The sequence below is a fragment of the Trachinotus anak genome, unplaced genomic scaffold, assembly GCF_046630095.1.
Source record: "Trachinotus anak isolate AG129_WGS33_773 ecotype Australia unplaced genomic scaffold, CSIRO_AGI_Tana_v1 ptg000015l, whole genome shotgun sequence".
NCBI classification, from domain to species: Eukaryota; Metazoa; Chordata; class Actinopteri; order Carangiformes; family Carangidae; genus Trachinotus; species Trachinotus anak.
This window is the reverse complement of record NW_027273866.1, coordinates 13,318,715-13,338,747: the sequence shown is the minus strand read 5'-3', so window position 1 is coordinate 13,338,747 and position 20,033 is coordinate 13,318,715. Positions and strand designations below refer to the sequence as shown.

The 20,033-nt window shown below is 41.8% G+C and overlaps 1 protein-coding gene across 2 annotated transcripts in view; it reads left to right on the top strand.

Moving 5' to 3' along the window:
- syne2b (spectrin repeat containing, nuclear envelope 2b) overlaps positions 1–20,033 on the top strand; it is a 141,466-nt gene that overhangs the window by 94,087 nt on the left and 27,346 nt on the right. For both annotated transcript variants that reach the window (XM_071497874.1, XM_071497876.1), the window contains exons 95-114: positions 92–230; positions 691–915; positions 1,729–1,881; positions 2,069–2,245; positions 2,918–3,073; positions 3,197–3,340; positions 3,594–3,764; positions 4,667–4,800; positions 4,868–5,072; positions 5,721–5,903; positions 6,415–6,522; positions 7,333–7,487; positions 8,176–8,323; positions 8,414–8,508; positions 9,156–9,387; positions 10,063–10,257; positions 11,472–11,597; positions 13,007–13,162; positions 16,061–16,219; positions 17,703–17,869. In XM_071497874.1, the coding sequence (XP_071353975.1) occupies positions 92–230; positions 691–915; positions 1,729–1,881; positions 2,069–2,245; positions 2,918–3,073; positions 3,197–3,340; positions 3,594–3,764; positions 4,667–4,800; positions 4,868–5,072; positions 5,721–5,903; positions 6,415–6,522; positions 7,333–7,487; positions 8,176–8,323; positions 8,414–8,508; positions 9,156–9,387; positions 10,063–10,257; positions 11,472–11,597; positions 13,007–13,162; positions 16,061–16,219; positions 17,703–17,869 (3,228 nt within the window). The remainder of the gene's footprint in view (positions 1–91; positions 231–690; positions 916–1,728; positions 1,882–2,068; positions 2,246–2,917; positions 3,074–3,196; positions 3,341–3,593; positions 3,765–4,666; positions 4,801–4,867; positions 5,073–5,720; positions 5,904–6,414; positions 6,523–7,332; positions 7,488–8,175; positions 8,324–8,413; positions 8,509–9,155; positions 9,388–10,062; positions 10,258–11,471; positions 11,598–13,006; positions 13,163–16,060; positions 16,220–17,702; positions 17,870–20,033) is intronic.

Sequence of the window (20,033 nt, the reverse complement as noted above, 5' to 3'; positions counted from 1 at the left end):
ATATTCAAAATTTGTTTAAAACAAAACTACAGTTATTGAGATGCCGCTGTAGATGCTTTAATCACTTCTTACATCTTGCCGTGATAAACAGGTTTCTCTGTGACTCTGCGGCACTGACTGACTGGATGGACAAAGCCAGAGAGCTGATTGACAAATGGAGTCAGTTCAGTGTCATGGCTGATGAGGTGATGGATGTTGAACAGAGGCGTGACTATTACCTCCAGTGTGTGGTAAGCAGGAGCTGGAGTCACCACACAAACACTTTCATTGTATATAAAAAAACTCTGACATTTAATTACTAAATAGCTTTATAAGTATCCAAATTTGTTCTTCCCAAATGTTTATATTTATTTATTGGTTTATCTCATATTGTAATGATAAGTGCACTTCTTGGCTTTCAGAATTAGGTTGAGTCTCTTCACCTAGAATTAAATAGGATTAAAGCAAGTAGTTTTAATGTCAGACTTAAAAACTGTTCTGTTGTCGGGACCTTCAACAATTAGAAATTTAAAGGCTTATGTATAAGCTGAAGAGTGAGGTGGTAAAACCAGATGTTTTGGGACCAGGTCAATGAATCTCTGAGTAGATGCTGATCAACGACCCTGTCAAACCCCACAGACAAACTATGTAATTGTCAGTTTCATGCATCTGTGGAGAAGAGAAAATAACCAAACAGTTTCTATACTTTAGGCTTTGACCAAAGAGGTGGAGGCTAGATCTGAACTGAAGGTGGCGGTGATTGGTGCCGGTTCCCAGCTGCTCCAGATGTGGGAAGCAGACGGGTACTTGGAGGACGACGAGACTTCAGGCCCACAAGACCCATCAGGCTCCGTCCAGTCCCAGCTCAGACAGATAGAGGTGGACTGGTCCAGTCTGCTGACTGATGCTCTTGTCGTCCAGCGAGCTCTGCATAAGGTGAGGAGATTTCTCCATGTGACCTCCATAAGGTGAATATTAACCACTGGATCTAACAGAGAGGTGTCTCAGGTATTTAAATGTGTAATTCTCACTTGAACAAAATACATTTTATCACAATTTCTTTTCATTTTCTACTTCTTCTGAATGTTTATAGACTATTTTTAATTTTTTTTAAATAAATGTTCTCTGTTCATTTTATAATTATTTTTGTTTGTTGTGGGGTTTTTTTACAGTGCAGTTTAGGATTTCAAAAAACCATGTTGCAGTCTTCTTGTCACCAATTAGTTTTAAACATCCCCACTGTGCAGCACAGAGCCATCCTGAGGACTCTTCTCGGCCTCAGTGGTGTGAAACCATTCTTCCCTCCGATCCATCCATCTGTCTGGATATTCCTTTCTATACTTGTCTCTCTTCTCCTTCCCTCTTCCCTCTTTCCCCTTCTATCCCATCTTCCATCAGTTCTCTCTCTCTTCTTCATATGCTCTCATCTCCCACTTATTGCTGTTCTTATTACTTTTTGTTCCTTTCTACCTCCGTTTCTGGTTGCTCTTCTGATTCATTGGCCCTTGTCTCTTCCCCTCCCTCTCACTCACCTTCTTTTTCAAGACCAAGTTCAAATTTATCTTTAAAACTCAATTCGCACAAATGAATTTCAGATTTCTGTCACAAATGAGCACATAAATTAACAGAATCCAAAACAAAAGAGTCTAAAATTCTGTGAGAGTAAGAATTTGTGAGTTTTTTGACAAAGAATGGCAATGAAGATTGACATCATTCCCTCCTCCTCCTCCTCCTCCTCCTCCTCCTCAGCGGTGGATGAAGATGTTGACCCAGCAGGGGGCGCTGCTGGAGCTGCAGGTCTGGCTTGGAGCTGCTGAGTCTCAGCTGGAGGAGATTCACAGCAGGATCAACCAAACATCCTCCACTAAAGCTGACGTCATACAGCTCCTGAAGTACTGCAAGGTAGAGATGGACTGAATGATGAGCTGCCACAAATATTCTGCTTAAATATCCTGGTTGCTGAAGGGGGTTGTTTTTAGCGCACATTTTCAGTAGTGCTCTGAAGCACTCTCCACAGGTCCTGGTAGAAGTTTGTCTGTTTACTTGTATTTGGTTGAATGACTCTCTCTCTCCATGACTTTTCTCTCAGGAGTGTCAGGTCGAGATGTCGGCCCATCAGGCCACACTTGACTATGTGAACCAGCCATTACAGACCTGTAGCAGTGAGGATAACCAGAGGGGGCGCTACCAACACAACCAGTTTGCAGAGGACCAGGGTCGTCTCAACCATCGGTGGCTCAGTTTACAGGAAACCCTCAGCTCTCAGGTCAGGAGACAAATGTCAGACTGTGACGAAACAATCCCGACCCAAGGTCCACTTATTATCTGCATCACGTGGTCTTCATCAGTAGATAGAGTTTGCTCAGTTGTCATTGAGATGGATCCGTTGACATGCAAGCTCAGCTCACTTTTTAAACTCCTCGTCCATGTCATCTTAAAGTTTAGAGTGAAGTTCAGCCTGGGGAAAACTGTAGTCTCACAAAGCAAGTTGACTCTTGCAACTTACTGTTTTATTTTTCTGGAGCTTTCAACCATATCAAACAGGTTTTATCAGTGTTTGGACCGCTTTAGAGGTTCAAATTAGAGCGACACCATCACTGAAACAAATATTTGAGTTTTTTTGGTTTCTTTTGATAATTTTATTTTGTATTAAATGTAATATTTCATATTAGATAATCGAATTGAATACAGACAGTTTAATCTCTAATCACTGTTTTGATATAAATGCCCACTTTTTCACCAGTACCATAGTGCAAACATATCAACAGTGTAGAGACAAAGGGACATCTGAATGAACAAAAGCAGAGCAATTTGTATATGTTGGGTTTTTTTTGTTTGTTTTTTTATCACATTGCACAGGAGGCTAGATCTTTTTGTCTTAAGTCCCTGACCCTCAGGAGGAATGTGTCTGACCAGCTGTCAGTGTTTGTGATTTCAGATCCAGGAGGTGGAGCAGGATTTGAGGGACAGAGCGGAGCGGGAGGCCCGACTGCAGCAGATCAACAGCTGGATCACAGACCAGAGCCTGTGGATGGACTCGGCTCAGACACCCAGCAGCCGGACAGAGGTGCAGAGCAGCATCAACACCTCCCAGGTCAGGAGCCACATCTGTCCTCTAACGTCGTCAGAACACTTGAACCAACTTTGCTCTTTTCAAGTCCACAGGTGGTCATGACACTTAATACAAATTTGAAATCTCCCCCCATCTGTGTTTCAGGGCCTTGAGGAGAGGATCAGGCAGAAGTCTGCAGCTCTTCAGGAGTTGAAAGACAAACTTTGTGGCGGAGGAGGAAACAGCAGCTGTGATTTTACCTCTCAGATAGATAAATCCATCCAGGCCTGTGCAGCTCTCACACTACAGGTAAAAATGTAGAAGGTAAATGTGTTGTCAGTGTAAAAGTTGTATGACTGTAACAGTGCCCTGTTACCACCAGCAACAGCTTTTACCAGAATAAATCAACAAAAAAAGTATAGACAGCATTTTTGAATTTGCTTGAGATCCAACTTGAACAGGTCCGTGGTCCAGGCCTGGTTATGACCAAAGTCTCTGAGATCATAACTGTTCGGTATTTGTGCGTCTCCCTCTCAGCGGATCATTATCTTGTCTTTTACAGAATGAGTCACTGAGACAGAGGCTGGTTCAGGCTCAGCAGCTGTGGGTCTGTGTGGAGAAGAGCCTGAATCACATGAAGCTGGAAACAGTGAGAATCTCTCAGACTCTGGATCATCACAGCAGACCACAGCTCTGCCTGCAGGCACACAGAGATCTCCATCAAAGGCTTCAGGTAGGACTGGTGGATGTTTGTCCTCATCTGAACTGAAGGCCCAAAGCTGGAGGGTATTGATAATCGCTCAGATTATAAACCCTCCCAGACAAATGTATGATTTTTTTTTTACTATACAAATTCATGAAAAAAATTTAAGTAATGTTTTGTTTTCAATGTTTTAATGGTTGTAGATGCTTGCTTTGAAATCTGAAAGTCTTAGAGATACATAAGGACCTTACTGCTGGATTTAGATGTCTTAGCTTATTAACTACTAAATACTCAGTGCTGTTTTTGACTGCATTTTTACATTTATGGTTGAGGTGCCATTTTTCTTTCATCATGTGCATGTTGTTGTAATTGCTGCTCTTGTGCATTAAGCTTGGAACTAGTATACAATAGATGGGAAATAACAAATATTCAAATAATAGAACCATGAAAATCCGCAAAATGTTAACTGCAGACGTTTATATCCATCTGCACCCAGTAAAAAGAATGAATATTTGTTCTCTTATAATCAAGGATTTAAAGTAATTTAGATGAGGTAAATGGGGACGTGGCATTTTTCTACTTTGATACACATTATTTGCTAAACCTGATGATTAGATTGATTTCATCAGACAAAATAGTTTCAACTGAAGGTGCACTCGAGTTGTCATGGAGATGTATTTGTTCAAAGTTTCCATTTCTCTCAGCACCTGTAGGATTTCTCATCCATGTTGGACAAATTTGATGAGAACAGCCTAACCCTGGAAAATTCAAATACTGGGACTTTTTTTTGGGATGTTTGAAGACTCCATGTTTGGATGTTGTTCCAAAATCTCACTTTAAAGTGCAGAGAGAGGATTCGTGTGTGATCCCTGTGTAAATCTGGAGGTTGTAGCTGTGACGTGTGACGGTGGTGTCTGTTGTGTTGGAAGCAGCTTCTTCATGAGGAGACTGAAGCTGCAGCGACACAGTGGGATCAACTGAGTCAAACCGTCTCCTCCCTCAGAGACATCATGAGCCCTGCTGCTGCTGCCCCCCTCACCGAGCAGCTGGACAGACAGAGAGACAGGTGAGACAAACACCTGCATGCACACACACACACACACACACAGAGACTCATTTTCCTGTTTTTTCAGTTGGACTGAGGTGTGTGCAGCTCTGAACCAGCAGCTCCAGAGGAGTCAGGGGATCCTGCAGGTCTGGGAGGTCTACGCCCGGCGGGCTGCGTCTTTCTCCCAGCGGCTGCAGACGCTGCAGAGTGACGTCACGTCTGCTCTGAGCGGAGCGCCCGGAGACAACAACACGGTGGAGCAGGTCGCTGTCAAGATTCACAGTGTTCAGGTGAGAGGGAAAACTGACATGTAAAGGTACAAAAAGTAGGAACAACACATCCAGAACATGTTCATTAAGTTTGTTTTCACTCCTGGTAACTTAACTTTTCTTCTACAAAGGATCCAATGTCTTTCAAATATGTTTTTTTTTACTTAAACTATTTCAGACAAACTATGTTTTTTTATTTTCATGAGGCAACACTTGTACACGTAACACTCATTAGCGCTCTCTGGAGATTTCAACTTCATCCCCTGAGGAAATCTGTGAGATGTAGTTAAAATTCCTTGAAAAGATAGTGAGATGACCTTGAGTTTTTCCTCTTTCTCAGAATTCACAGTGAATTTTAAAAAGTGTTATTGTTTTTGAAGAACAAGTCATTGAAGTGGTCACCTTGCTGTGTGCTGCTCTGCACCTGCTGTCTGAACAGAGCTGTGTGTTGAATTCAATTTCTCATGAGCAGAGTTTTTATGTTTGGTTACTTCTCACTTCCTCCATGACTGTCTCTTTTTTAACCATTGCTAGTTCTTCCGCTTCAGCCTGGACTGATTATGTGTGGAGTTCTCAGGAAAAAATCCAGGCTCCTCAGCTAAAGCAGGATCTTTCTACACTGACGGTACATGTTACAGAGACTCTTTAATCCTCTTTCTGTCTTCTCAGAGCCTCCTGGAGAGGACAGACACTTTGCAGTCTGACCTGGAGGGGGTGCTGGAGGCCTCCAAGGACTTGATTAGCCACCTGGACCCTTCAGCTGCCAGTCTGGTCCAATCAGAGAGCAGGTTGTTGTCACGTGGTGTCCTGCAGCTCCACCAGACTCTGACAGGGAAGCTGGGTCAACAGCAGGTACAACTTCATGAATGGATTTGCATGTTTGAGGGGATTTGTGAAGTCAGACCTTTTATAACCACTGTGTTTAACAGAAGTGCACAGTAATGAAGAAGTGGATAGTTGACTGGAGACAGTGTTAGATAAAAGCTGTTTGATGAACAGGTTCAGCTGCAAGAGCAGTTGCATGAATAAGTGAAGTTTTGTGTTTGCAAACCTAAAATTGAATCTTTTCATTGTAACTTCTTGCTTATTTTATTTTTCTGTTACCTTTGTAACATCATAACTGATGTTTTCATGCTTGTCCAAAAGGATTTAATTCACTTTATATTTATTTTTCATTGTTTATAAAGTGTAAAACCACATACAAGCTAGATTTTCACCCAGTCTTTATGTTCTTGTACAAACTTGATCACCTACTCTGTCCCTACTTGTTCCCCAACCTGACTCCTGAGTGCACTCTGTGTCACAGTGACCTATAAATTAAGACGCATATGGCCGTGTGCCATGTTGTCATGTTTGCGTGTAGGAGGAGCTGAAGCGGCTGCAGGAGTTTGGGAACATCCTGGAGTCACTGGAGGGAAGCCTGGAGGTTTGGCAGCAGCGTCTGGAGAACGTGGCTCAGACAGCAGAGCAGGTGAGACGGCGTGAATGGAGATTATGAATGACTGCAGCACTGGTACGTCCTCAACGAGGTGTCTGTGTGTTTCATATATTGTGGCTAGAAATGTTTTGTTTGTTCAAAGTGGAAATTAGAGTCACAGTAACAGATTCAGTTATAATCTTCATCTTCATAAGAGGTTTTTTTAAAATATATATTTGCATTATTTAATCTGAAAATGTTATTTTGTTATAACAAATGATAAAATTGTGACTGTTCAAGACAAATCATCTTGTTTTTCAAGGTGTTTCTGGAATCAAATGGTATTTTTATGCTTCAACTGATTCCAGTGTCTTATTCTGTCCTGTGTCAAGATAAATTGATATTGAACACTTCTAGGTGAGATTTTTTTGAGTTTGTTTCATTTGTTTCTAAAGTTAAAATTTAAATTTAAATCTCTAATTTCTGTTAGACTTGATTTCTTTTGGATTTAGGTTGAAACATTCTAACCTTACTGAGAAACCATTTTGACATTTTTAGGACTAACTATTGGTCTGAAGACATGTTAAATGGAGATTTTTTTTTTGTTTTTGCAGAATGAATATTACATTTTTATGTTAGTGAATCTTCTTGAATCAGTTTTTTGAATCATTAAAAATTCATCTCTGAGAGGAGAAATGACAGAAGAACGAATGAAGACATTAAAAAGCAGCAGAAAACTCACAGTACCAGACGACTAAACGGGGACAAAAACCATGTAGTATTTTGATCCTCGGCTGTGATGTCACGTGTGCAGTAATTCAGACTGCTGTGATCCCTCTGTCTGATGCCACCATATGCTTCCAGTCTGGCCTCCTGGAGCTGAGCGGCCTCTCTGCTGACCTGGATGTGCTGAATGAGCTGAGCTGCAGTCTGACACTGGGCGACGCTGCAGCACGCCACCTGCAACGCCTCAACCACCGCTGGGCCGACACCGCCGCCAGAGCTGAGGAGGCCTGCAGGTCAGTGAGGGATGAGGTCTGATGCATGACACATGAAACACTTTGCTAACTAAGCTAAATGAGCGCATGTTTGAAACTCAGTCAGTGTATATTTAAATGACGTTTGGAGAATTTTCATTCAAACGTTTTCTCTTAATCGTATTCTTCTTATTTAATCTTACCCTTGTATGTAAAATTCCTCCTCCTTTATATTTTGCCAAATGAGGAATAAATCTGTGTCTTACAGGTGGTTTGATTCAGTGTATTGTACTGACTGTTTAGACATTAACAGGTTTTACTGTCACATAATAAACCTGGGGAGATAAAGACAAGGTTGTTGATGACTAACAGTGCTTTGATGATTATTTGCCTCTGCTCAGAGTGGAAACTCACTTTCTGCTTCTGCTTTTGCTCCAAATTCTCCCCTTCCACTTTAAGACACTTTCAGTAACCATGAGCTGAATAAATATCATATTTGAAGGCTGAGAACCTTCTTGTTAAGATAAAACAGCAAATTTAAAAGCAGTTGGTGTGTAGCAATCCTAACTGTGACAGTGAATGGTTTATATAACAAGCACAAACCTCTAAGAGGCAATTTCTCTAACTCTAAAAGGGAACTACAGGGTTTATAAGGCTAAAGACAGTTATATAATTGTGAAATAAAATGTGTTGGAGTGTTATTCATTCACTCTCCTTTCCTTGTGTAAAGTGAGCTGCAGACTGAGGCGCTGAGGCAGCAGAGCTTTGAGCAGAAGTGTGAGAGCTGGATGTCTTTCCTGCAGAGGATGGAGGACAGTCTGGCTGTGGATGTGGCCGGCTCTTACATCGGCCTCAGACAGCAGCTCTGTATGCACAAGGTATCAAACACGATCAACAGACTCACTGACGGACTTAACAAAAACACTGCAAACACACAGATGTGATCCTGATCTATTCTGGTGTCTCAGCGGTTTCAGGCAGAGCTGTCCACTGGTCACCAGATCCTCCATGCAGTTATCACTGAAGCCCTTCATCTGCTGCAGAAAGGAGAGGTGGACGACAGGTAGGAAGATCAAACTGTAAAGAGAGGATGAGGCCAACAGTTCAAACTTTGACTGAACTTTCAGACGTTCTTTACTTTTAGTCAAGCTAATAGTGTGGCTCTGTATGGTGGCAAAGTTGGGTGTCCTGTCCAATACTTTGGTTCGGGGTGAAATATTTTGACCACTGCTCCATAGATTTTCATGAATTTCCTCCAGATTTTCAGGGTTTCCAGAGGCTGAATTGTTATTACTTTGGTACTATGTTCCTACAACGTACAGAAAGTTGTTAAATGTCACCATTTCATAGCACGTAAATATTTGTAAAGTTAGTATGCTACCATGCTATTCTAAGTGATTCTTGCTAATCATTAGCATGTTAACCTAAATGCTGAGTAACCTTATGTTAGCTGTCAAAGGCTAACCTGCTAAAAGTTACAAGTTACCATAAAATAAGTCTACAAATTCATTCAGGCATGTTAACATGTTAATATATTTGCATAAAATGTTAGCATCAAGGCTGCTAGCAAGGCTTTTGGCCTTTTTTTCCTCAGTCCAAAGAGACCACACATTTGACCTTTGACCCTTAGCAGTATATACAGGATCCAGTATTGAGTTGTTGCTCTATAAAATAGCTCGTCTTAAATGACAAATGTGTTCATGTTTACAGGAGTGACTTTATCCTGAAGTTGGCTCAGCTCAGAGAGCACTGGCAGGGGGCGGTGCAGCGTGCCGACCAGCGGCGCTCTCTGGTGGAGGGGCTGGTGAAGCACTGGCACCTGTACACCCGCAGCCTGAGAAAGCTGCAGAAGTTCCTGTCAGACACACATGCCCTCCTTCCCCCATCCGGACTGGCCCGCTGCAGCCTGCAACAGCTCAGACGCTCCCTACAAGACCTCCAGGTGGTAAACCAGTCACGAATATCATGGAATTTATAGTGAATGCCTGAGGGTAAATATGGGAATTTTCTAGATGTTGTGAGGGAGTAAGTGGACGTAGCAGCTGTTATAATGAAGAAACTTTACAGGGACATAAAAACTTGCTTACAAGTGACTGAGGTGGAAATGAGTCTCTAATTTTAAAAACAATGAATTTCCAGACCTTTACAAAGCGGGAAAGGATCAAATCTTTAATTTGTTAATTTCCAGATCAATGCAGAGAGTAGCTGTGAGATGTTTATTCAGATTAAGACCAGTCTTTACCACAAACAGGAGAGAAACCAGCTGCTTAGAGCTGAGCCTGAGGGCTGATTGCAGATATAAAGACTAAGACTTGCTGATTGCATTTACATCAAAAGAAAGACAAATGAGATGAGGAAGAGAGTCTTCCCTTTCTGATTCATTGAACCTTTGATTATTGTGATTGGAGTTGATTGTGAATGAAGATAACTTTCTTTTCCCTCAGCCTGTTAATGGCTGCTCCTCCATAAAAGCAGCCAGTGTGCCCTTAACCAACTGCATTACCCATTTCAACCAAGCACAAACAGTTGGTTAGATTTCTGTCTTTCTCATATTTCCCTCCTTTCTCCTCCTGCTTTAATAGCATATTTAACCCTGTCTCTCCTCCTCCCTCCCCAGCACACAGAGCTGTTGTTCCAGAGGTACCAGTGCAGTTTCATCCACACTCTGGAGGTCGGCCGGCAGCTCTTCTCCATGGGGGACGAGGAGACCCAGACTCAGCTGCAGTCGGACCTGGGAACCCTGCAGGAGGAGTGGGACAACCTCCACAGCCTGCTGGGCCAGAGGATGGACCTCACTGAAGCCATCGTCAAGGTACTCAATCACTTCCTGTCAAGTTCTTGTAATTCACTGTGGTTCAACGAATCTGCATCATGTTTTGGGCGTTGTAGAAATTCAACTTTGGGACAAATCTCACATTAGAATGTGTGTTTTACATCACTTTTTAACCTGTGAATTTTCATCAGTGGATGAGTCTTTTGTGTTGGGGGTTTAGTTGTGTAAAACCAGGCAATTGGGCTGGAGAAACTGGAGGGTCAGATTCCACCGGATATACAAAATCAATGAAATTTAAGAAACATAATCTGAGTCCGGCAGTAAGAGTGCTGGACTGGTGTCCCCTGAGACAGTTACATCAGCCTGTGTGGATTCTACTTTCCTGTTCTTTCAAGATAAAAAGTGTCAGAATTTTCTTAGATTTCACCAAAACATTTCAAAATATTTCCATGACTTAGGACAAAATGTGAGCATTTGCTATCTAATTTCTATTTTCTATTCAATTTAAAAATTTTTATAAATTTATGAATTTATTTATTAATATGCACAGATGTACTGAAGGTTCTGTGACCTGAGAGCTCGTCTTTTTCATTACAGAGATGGAATGAAAGACAGTGGGATCATATTCTCACTCTTCCACACAAAGATACTGCCCAGTCATACTGCATATAGCCTTGTTCTGCAGTTAAACAGACAGAAGTTTTAAGTACAGAGCTTAGTTGTAACATTAAGATGTAAAAATATTCATAAACCCAACGGTTTCTAAATTGTCCCACATATGTAGCAGGCCAGATAAACACTGGGCATATCCAGTATACTCTGTCCTGGCTTATAATTGGTTTACAAGTCGCAGGAATGACAGCAAACGAGTTAAAATTCTCCACATTAAGTACAGCAGACTAATGGTATTTGGCTGCTTCGCTGCTCTGAATCAGCTGCAGGTAGATGTGATATGCAACTCTGATGTAAGAATTAGTTTCTGGACTGACACCAGTCGTCTCTGACTGCAGAGACATCTGGATCCTCCGTCCTCCATCTGTCCCTCTAAGGGTTTGTGTTTACCTGAGAGCAGCCAAGTTAATCCCATCAGCTTTAATTAATGACACAGGACATGTTTAGGAAGCACAAGACAAAGAAATGCAATGAATCTCTTGTCATTCTCAAAGCCATTCAGTTTTTATAAGAACCCATTACATTGATCTGTGTGATCAATGAGTTAAAAAAACAAACAAACAAACTTTATTGTGTCTCAGAACTGGGAGTGCTGCGAGGCCGGACTAGCAAACAGCATGCTGCAGCTGAAGGACATGAAGACCAGACTGAACCAGTCGATGCCAGAGAGTGACGATGAGCTGCAGGGTGCTGAGAAGTTCAACAAGGTACAGCTGCAAACACCTGGTCGCACAAACAGAAACCAAAACATGCAGAATACAGAACATTATGTGGAGGGACAGACACACTCTGAAGGCAGCAGTAATCTCATTGGCTGAGTTAGACCTCAGTGTGTGGAGCCAAAGGCTGATTGTGTTGTTAGGTAACATGGGACTTTTTTTTTTTAAATCTATTTCAACCACCCCTCTGTGCCATCAGTTAAACCTTTGCTTCTTTTAGACTAATGTTAACCAGAAGGATTATTTCTGCCTCTAAAATAGCTATAATTTTGAATTGGTTTTAAATGATGTATTGAGTCTGAAATATTTAACTTCTTGCATTAAGTAAAAATTCAGAAGGAATTTCCTTAGTGGCACCGATGTGTCCACTGTGTGAAGCAGTAAAAAACCACATGGTTCCATTAAAGAATCATTTTAACCCAGATTTCATGTCCCCCTAACAAACAGAAGACGTGAAGACACTGGTCACTGTAGTTTACAGCAAACAATGTCTTCATGTGATGATGGCAGTTCAGAAAATCTTCCAGTTAGAGAAAGTCAAGATAAACAAGGCAGAAAAGACAAACGACTTCCTGCTAAGTGAAAACAAAGGAAAAAGATGCCATTATTTTTTTGATAAAATTATATCCAGACTTTTGCAAATGTGTACATTTTTGTAGGTTGTTGGACTTGATAATGAAACAGAGGGGTTACTTTGGGGAATATGCTTAAATGCTGTCTTGCAGAGAGTTAGATGAGAAGATCAATAGCACGCTCATGTCTGTATGGATAATATGAAGCTGCAGCCAGCAGGCAGTTAGCTTGACCTGCTGGAAGCATCATGAAACAGTAACAAAATCCACCACGGCCTAGAAATAGTTCCATACATAACCCCACCTAAACCCACAGCTGGTTCTTTTTACATGCCAGCTTTTGTACAGATTGAACTACGTAGATTAAATATGTCAATTAATGAGCTTTAGAGGTGCTAGTAGCAAGATTTTTTGTACAGAGCCCAGTGTGAAGACATCACACAGACATGCAGCCGTCAGGCAGTTCGAGGTGGGAGGGAAACAGTAATTCAGTGTTTCACGTGAGCAAAGCCAAGTTTGAAACAGGTTTGACTCACAACTCATCCTCTCTGACCCATCAGAGCCTTTATCCTCCACCCCTCCCTCAGTCCCCTCCCCTCCCCCTCCACAGTCACCCCTCCCCCGGCCCGGCCTCCAGCCTGCGGCCCGTAATCCTCTCTCTGGGCGGGGAGAGAGAGAAAGAGAGAGAGAAGATTGATAGAGACAGAGGGAAAGAGAAAGGGGTTGGAGCAGAGAGAGAGACATTAGGGAGTAGCTGTGAAAGAGCGAGCTGTGGAGGGGGTCACTGACAGTTTGTTGTGGTGGTCGGTGTGCTATGGTATGCAGGAGACCGAGGACTCCCTGGAGGACTGGGCTGAGAGCCTGACGGAGCTGAGCACCATGAAGACGGATCTGTCCCAGTACATCATCGCCGACGATGTCCTGCTGCTGCAGGAGCAGGTGGAGCACCTGCACTGCCAGTGGGAGGAACTCTGCCTCAAGGTTGGTCTGCACTACACTCCTGCCTACAGCTGTGTGGTTCTGTGTAGGTTATGATAAAAACAGAAGTAAATCAGCAAGTTCATTCTCCAACTTTGCTAAATATGTTTTAAAAGCTTCTATTTTGAGTTAGATTTCTTGTCTGGCTTAAAACAATCACAGTTGAATCACCAAGGAAAGTAAATCAAGGTATCACTGGTGCAGAGATTTATACTGTGCATAGTGAGAGTGCATGATGTAATAATGTATATATTGTTTATCAGCTTGTCCTGGCTCTTCATTTAAGCTGCATGATATTTACTCTGCATGAGTCAAACCCAGAACAGTGTATTATGATTTTATGGCTGCACCAATCCAACATATGGGATTGTTCTAGATGTCTCATGCATCATTTTATATGCATTTCCCTAAATTCAACCTGGCACATCAGGCACCTGTGGAAACTTAAGAATCTCCACTATGATTTAAATCTAAGTTGTGTGGGTTTGAATGAGGTTTGGCTGCACAGCATGAGTAAGTGCTGGTGTGACAGTTGGAAAAGCTTGTATTTTAAGTGATATGTGTCATATGGCTTGCATCAGTTTAAGTTAATTCAACACAGGGAAGTAATTACATTAGTTAACTAGTGCTCTTATGATTTCAGAATCACAGTGTGGGAGCAGGAGTTCATGTCAAGTGCACTGAGGAAGTGTGAGACACAAACACTCCCATTTTTTTTAATTCTCAGGCTCAGACAAGTTTCCCTGTTGTTGGAATGTTGGTTGAAGAAGGTTAATAATTGAAGAACTAACATGTGTAACCGCCAGCCCAAACAGTCACTCACTTTGTGTTTTGTTAGTGTGTGCGTGTGTGTGTATGAGTGTGTGTTTTTGGGACTGCAGCAGGTCAGGTGAGACGATTTAGCTCCTCAAACTGCTCCAGGACAAAGAGAACGAGGGAGGGAAAAGTTTGTGCAGAGGCTAAAAGGCTTAATGCAGAAGCTTAATTACGTCCAGCAAGGAGGTTGTGTTTTCACCTGTGTAGGTTTGTTTGTTTGTTTGTTTGTGTAGCATCAGGATTACGCAAAAAGTGCGGAACCAATTTGCATCGAACTTGGTGGAGGGGTGGGACGTGGTCCAGAGAAGAACTCATTAAATGTTCACCCTGATCCAGTTAAAGGGGCGGGTCCAGGATCTGACATATTCATGGTGTTGAGCTCTATGAGTTTTTATAATTTGGTGCATGTGTATGATTGTTAGGCCTTGGTGGAGGTATGTGGTCTACTGAGTGCCACTCCAGTTTTCTTAACTGAATCAAAAGTTATTTTAGAAGAGAACAGTCACCTGACATGTGTGTTGCAGCTCTCACATCTACACTGTAAACACTGCTCTACATGTTCAACTGCATAGTGCTTTTAACTCTGTTTCTTTGTCGTCAGTTTCCCAGTCATCAGTGTTAAAAGTCTAAGCCTTTAATGAGGAGTTAAGTTAGTAAATCTTAGAGGGGCAACTACAGAGACCAACAGGTCTGGGTGGGGGGTTGTGAGGGGTGACGGTGAGGGGCATTGTTTGAGTGGGGGAACAGATGGTGACAGGAGAGAAATTTTGAAATGAGCTGAGAGAGCTTTTGTATTAAAATAAGTTTGGGGGGAAGGGAGGTGATCCACTGACTTTCACCGTGTCTGTGACTGTTTCTGCCACTGAAGGGAAACAGTATCGGTTGCTTCCTGTTGAGAAATGTAGAGTATAGGCTGCGTTACATAGAGGTTAACTTGAGATGTATTTGTCAATGTTGTGAGTTATTTTTCTTTATTGAAGCCCTAAAGAGCCTACATCTTACCTTTGGTTGCTTTTCTAAGTTTTACCTCAGGATCAGAACAGAGACTTTGTAACAGTGGATCACAGCTCGGCCTAATCTTTCCCATACAAAACCAGTATTTAAAGAAGGCTGTAAAACAATCAAGAAAATGGTGGAATTTTTGAAAATGTTGAAGAAATGACTCTCTGAATTTCACAGTTTAAGCCACTATATCCAGTAAAATTTAAAATGCCAAAAAGCCTGAAAAAACTTTTCAGTTTACATACAACTTTCTCTGGACTGAATGGAGCACCACCTTGGAACATGCTTTCTTCTTCCATGTTTTTAAGTATGTGCATCGTGTCCCTCATTCTGGTGCACGCTGTCACAAGGGCCTCATTGCTGCCCCTCTTTGATGGGGGGAAATCTTCTGTAATAACTTACAGTTGGTGCAGTTCTGTAGAAGCAGCAGGAAAAGTGCCAGAAACATGTCAACAGACAGAGCTGCAGTGACTTTCAGCATGAAATGAGAAGATTGTTTGATACAGTTTAAGGGTGATTTATTTAAAGATCCCATATAGTATAAAGGTAGATGTCCATGTGTTTTTTGATTATAAAGCAGGTCTAGGTTCTATATTAATACTGTGAAAGTATCAAAGCTTCAGTCCACAGAGAAATGCACACAGCCTGTATTCAGAAACTTAGCCTTAAAACGAGCCGTCAGGACTTCTGTAACTTTGTGATGTCACAACAAAGCAGTCATTGCTCTCAGCCACACCCCAAGCCCCGCCCACCTCAACCCACCATCCAACCTTGCAGGATTTGGTTTCTTTGAGTGTTTAAATGTGCTATATTTTTATCAAAAGATGATGAGTCGTGTTGATTGTGGAGCTTTTTGCTTGTATCTAATTTGGGGGCAGTGGCTCATACTGCTGAGGAGAGTAAGTTGCCTTCATCAACAGAGCTGTTCCCATCAATTAAAATTAAAATAATGTTCAGATAATAATATGACTGGTGCATGAGCTACATCAGTATCAGTAATACGATATGCATACACAGTGCTGCTAAGCATCTTTAATTAATAAAGCTCATTAAATTCCTGTCCTCCAATCCTCTTTGTGTCAGGTGTCTCTGCGTAAACAGGAGATCGCGGACCGTCTGAACGCGTGGATCATCTTCAATGAGAAGAACAAGGAGCTGTGTGAGTGGCTGACACAGATGGAGAACAAGGTGGCGCACAGCTCCGACCTCAACATAGAGGAAATGGTGGAGAAACTGAAGAAGGTAGGAGGCTACAGCAAAAGACACACTCCCATTCAACACTGTCTTTGTGATGACAATAGATACCTCACCACTGTTTATAGTGGATTGATGATTAGATTACTATCACTTCACACATTTAGAGGGCTGTGAACTCCATCATCCATCAGAGATGATGATCAAAGTGACTGTGTTTGGGCTAATGATGAACTAAACTAAACTTTTATGATATGTTTCAAGGAGGTTGTATATTTTCTCTCATTTGTCTTAGAGCCTTGAATCATAAAGGGAAAAAGATATGTATCCTTTCTCCACTTAAGTGTCTATAACTTTCTCAGGTGCATGCTTTCTAGTCATATCCTGATAATCCAGTGATACGGTTTTGTTGAGTCATACTGAGTCACACTAACTCTTCAAAGTTTATCAGTGAAACTCGACCTGATGAAGGTATTTTGATGTGGAACATTCAGTTTAGTTTTTGGTGAAGGTTTACGTTGCCATCATGGTTATTTTGCTGTGTCACTCACTCTCTGAGCCGTTGTGTGTCGGGACATGTCGGGCTGGGTGGTGCAGTGATGGTCTGGGCTTTTCAAAAAGCTGTGAACTCCCTCCTGATTGTTAAAGAGACGACAGCTGTTTCAGCCCCAGTAGGGCCACGCGGGTTTGTTTTGTGTTGAACTCGGGGCCCTTTCATTTGTTATGGTGTGTGTGTGTGTGTGTGTGTGTGTGTGTGTGTGTGTGTGTGTGTGTGTGTGTGTGTGTGTGTGGGGGGGGGGGGGGGGGGGGGGGGGGGGGGGGGGGGGGGGGGGCAGTTGCTGTTCCTGAAGCCTAAACAACTTATTGCCCTGGCAGGGGGTTAAACTCTTTTCAAGCCGTGGAGCTTTAAATTGAGTGTTTTGCCCTGAAACACAGAGTCTTGACAGGAGCTGTATTAGTTTCTGGAAAACATCCAAAGTTAGGAACCAACAGAAGTAACTTCAGTTGATATTATGGCCTGAAATGTACAGATGTGACATCAAAGCTTGATATTTTAAGAGGAAAAAAATAAATGAATACTTATTTGAAAATATATATTTTGAGCTTGATTAATGGTTATATTTATCTTCCTTAATAATACATAATTCTATTATTATGTTTTATGTTTCAGGTGTTTTTATTTTATTTTATATATATATATATATATATATATATATATATATATATATATATATATATATATATAAAATTATGTTATGTTTAATGTCTAAGGTAAAGGCGACACCACCACTAAACAGCAGTTCAAAATTTTATTTGTCACATGCTGAGCTACAATGTACAGTAAGCAAAGCAGTGAAATGAGGGTTGAATTAAGCAGCTGTTTTTTTTCCAAAACTGAAAACAATTTTGCATATCAGCCCAAGACTAATGATAATATGTCACCTTATTTACACCTGTATTTACACCTATATGTAATCACTATTTTAGTAAATGAGAACTGTCACACACTTAATCCTCTCTTTTTTTTCAGGACTGTATGGAGGAGATCAACCTGTTCAGTGAGAATAAAACGCACCTGAAGCAGCTCGGAGAACAACTCATCTCCGCCAGCAACAAGACAAAGGAGACGGAGATCAACGACAAGCTGAAGGACATCAACGACCGCTGGCAGCATCTGTTCGACCACATAGAGGCCAGGTAGGAAAAGAAAGTGTGTTGGTGTCACTAGAACACAACATTCACTCTGTAGCCGTTTGGTTTGAAGGTTTGATTTCTGAGAGAGATTCTCAGTTGTGGGACATGTACTTTCACTAATACAGCACCTGGCTCAGGACAGTAATGCGGTTTGGCAGTCGGTCTGTTGGTTCAATGCTATGCTAGTTTTAATGTTAGCATGGTAACATGGTGACATGATAACTCAGCCGATGGAGGTTTTGTGTTGTTACGACAACACCAGTGTTTTGTGTGCACCAATGGCATCCTGACCACACCATTATTTTGTGATGATGCCATCACCTGCTCTGTCATTCTCTTTTTAATAGCTCTAGCTTTTATAGTTATCTCTTGTGACTTTGTTGAACAGTAACTATAAGAACAGCATTTCTTGTAAACTGACTTGGTGGTAGCTTTGTATGTCGTACCTTTTAACAGCTGCTCTGTCTTTACTTTAGTCAACACTTCAATAGCTATGAGAACAGTTGTGGATTAAAGTTGCACTATAGCTGGTGTCACATGAAGGGTAAGGTGAAAATGTTTTTGATTTTTGTCAAGCAACTGCTCTGATGCATCAATCGGTGAAATGCTGAAAGTTCAGGTCATTTGTCATGTGTAGGTCCTTGAAGCTGCTTTGTGTAGCATTGTTCAGACAAATGCTTCTTAAATCAAAGACTCAATTTCCCATTAAAAACCTGTCGATTATTTCTTTTGTCATAAGACATTACAGACTTTTTTTCCCGCTGCAGTTCAACATGTGCAGCTTCGTCTTTGCGTTGTGGGGAGAGAACCGGAGCAAGCAGAGCACAGCTGTTATTCTACTGTGGCTGCAGATTAAAGTAGAAAAGCTCTGAGCCAACAGAGGATAGAGTGATATTATTATTAATCCATAAATGCAAATCTCATTCCACCACACACAGAGAGAGGAGTGGTGGCAGTGTGCAGAGAGCTCCTGAAATGTCCAACCAGCAGCTTAGTGCCACTTTGTTCCTGATCTACATGCGAGCAGCATTATGCAATGTGACTCACAGGTATAAGAACCCATTGGCCGGTCTACTGTCTACCTCCTAGCTGCATCACTGTACCTCCACTGTCTCTCCAAAAGTTGTACGTCTGTCTATTTGTAGCCTTGGCGTGATAAGGGTGTGCCACCTGGTTGTGTGACGAATGAAAAATGAGAGTTTGATCCTGCTCACTTTCATACCTTAGAACATCTGCGTAATCACTGATTTAACAAGCATTTTGGGGTTTAAAAAGTTATGAGCTGATAAGCCGTTTTGGTTCCGAAAGTGTGTGGACGGCAGGAATAAAATTTGTCTCCTTTCTCAGACTTGTTTCTAATGTTATTAATGTTATCTTATGTCTCTCTAGAGGGAAAAGAAGTTATTATAAAGCTGTGGTTTGTATCATGGCTGTATTAGAGAGCAGGAAAACAAGCACAAGCCTTCATCTAAAAGGTTGCAGATTCTGACTGGATGCTCCTCTTTCAATCAGAGTTTCATAACGTTTGGCTTCACTATTTAACTGATACCATAATATGAATCTTCAGCTCATGCTCTGCTGTTCGACCACTAACAGTGCTGATGTCAGAAACAAGCATCATCGTTTTTCCATTGTCCAAGAGTCCAGAAATTATTGGCAGCTGCGTCCTCGCTTTGCAGCAGAACGGCTGCAGGGTGGTGGAGTGGGCAGTTGTTACCGTTACATCTCCAACAATCAACAGGACAGTGAGTTCAAACTGATGACTGAACTCTGCTCCTGGTGATCAACTCTTTTGTGACTGTGAAATGATTCTATGTTTAGTGGAGGACAGGTTCAGAAAACCAGAACAAACTGAACTGAGTTGAGCTGAGCTGCAGGGAACTGTCCTGTCGGAGGCAGATGGGTTAAACCGGTGCAGGTGGGGGGATGGGGGTGACTTATCCTCCGTGAGAACAACTTAGATCTGCCATATGGTGGCTGTTCAGTGACCGTGGCTCCGTCTCTCCTCTAGGTCTGTTTTTCTGTCACATTTTAGTTCAAAGGAGAAATTGTAGCATTAGGTTTAACTTGATGAATGTGTGTTTAGACACACTTAATCTTCCTGATATAAATGATACTGTAACCTACAGTTACACATAATGTATGCAGTTCCCACATAAAGACATAA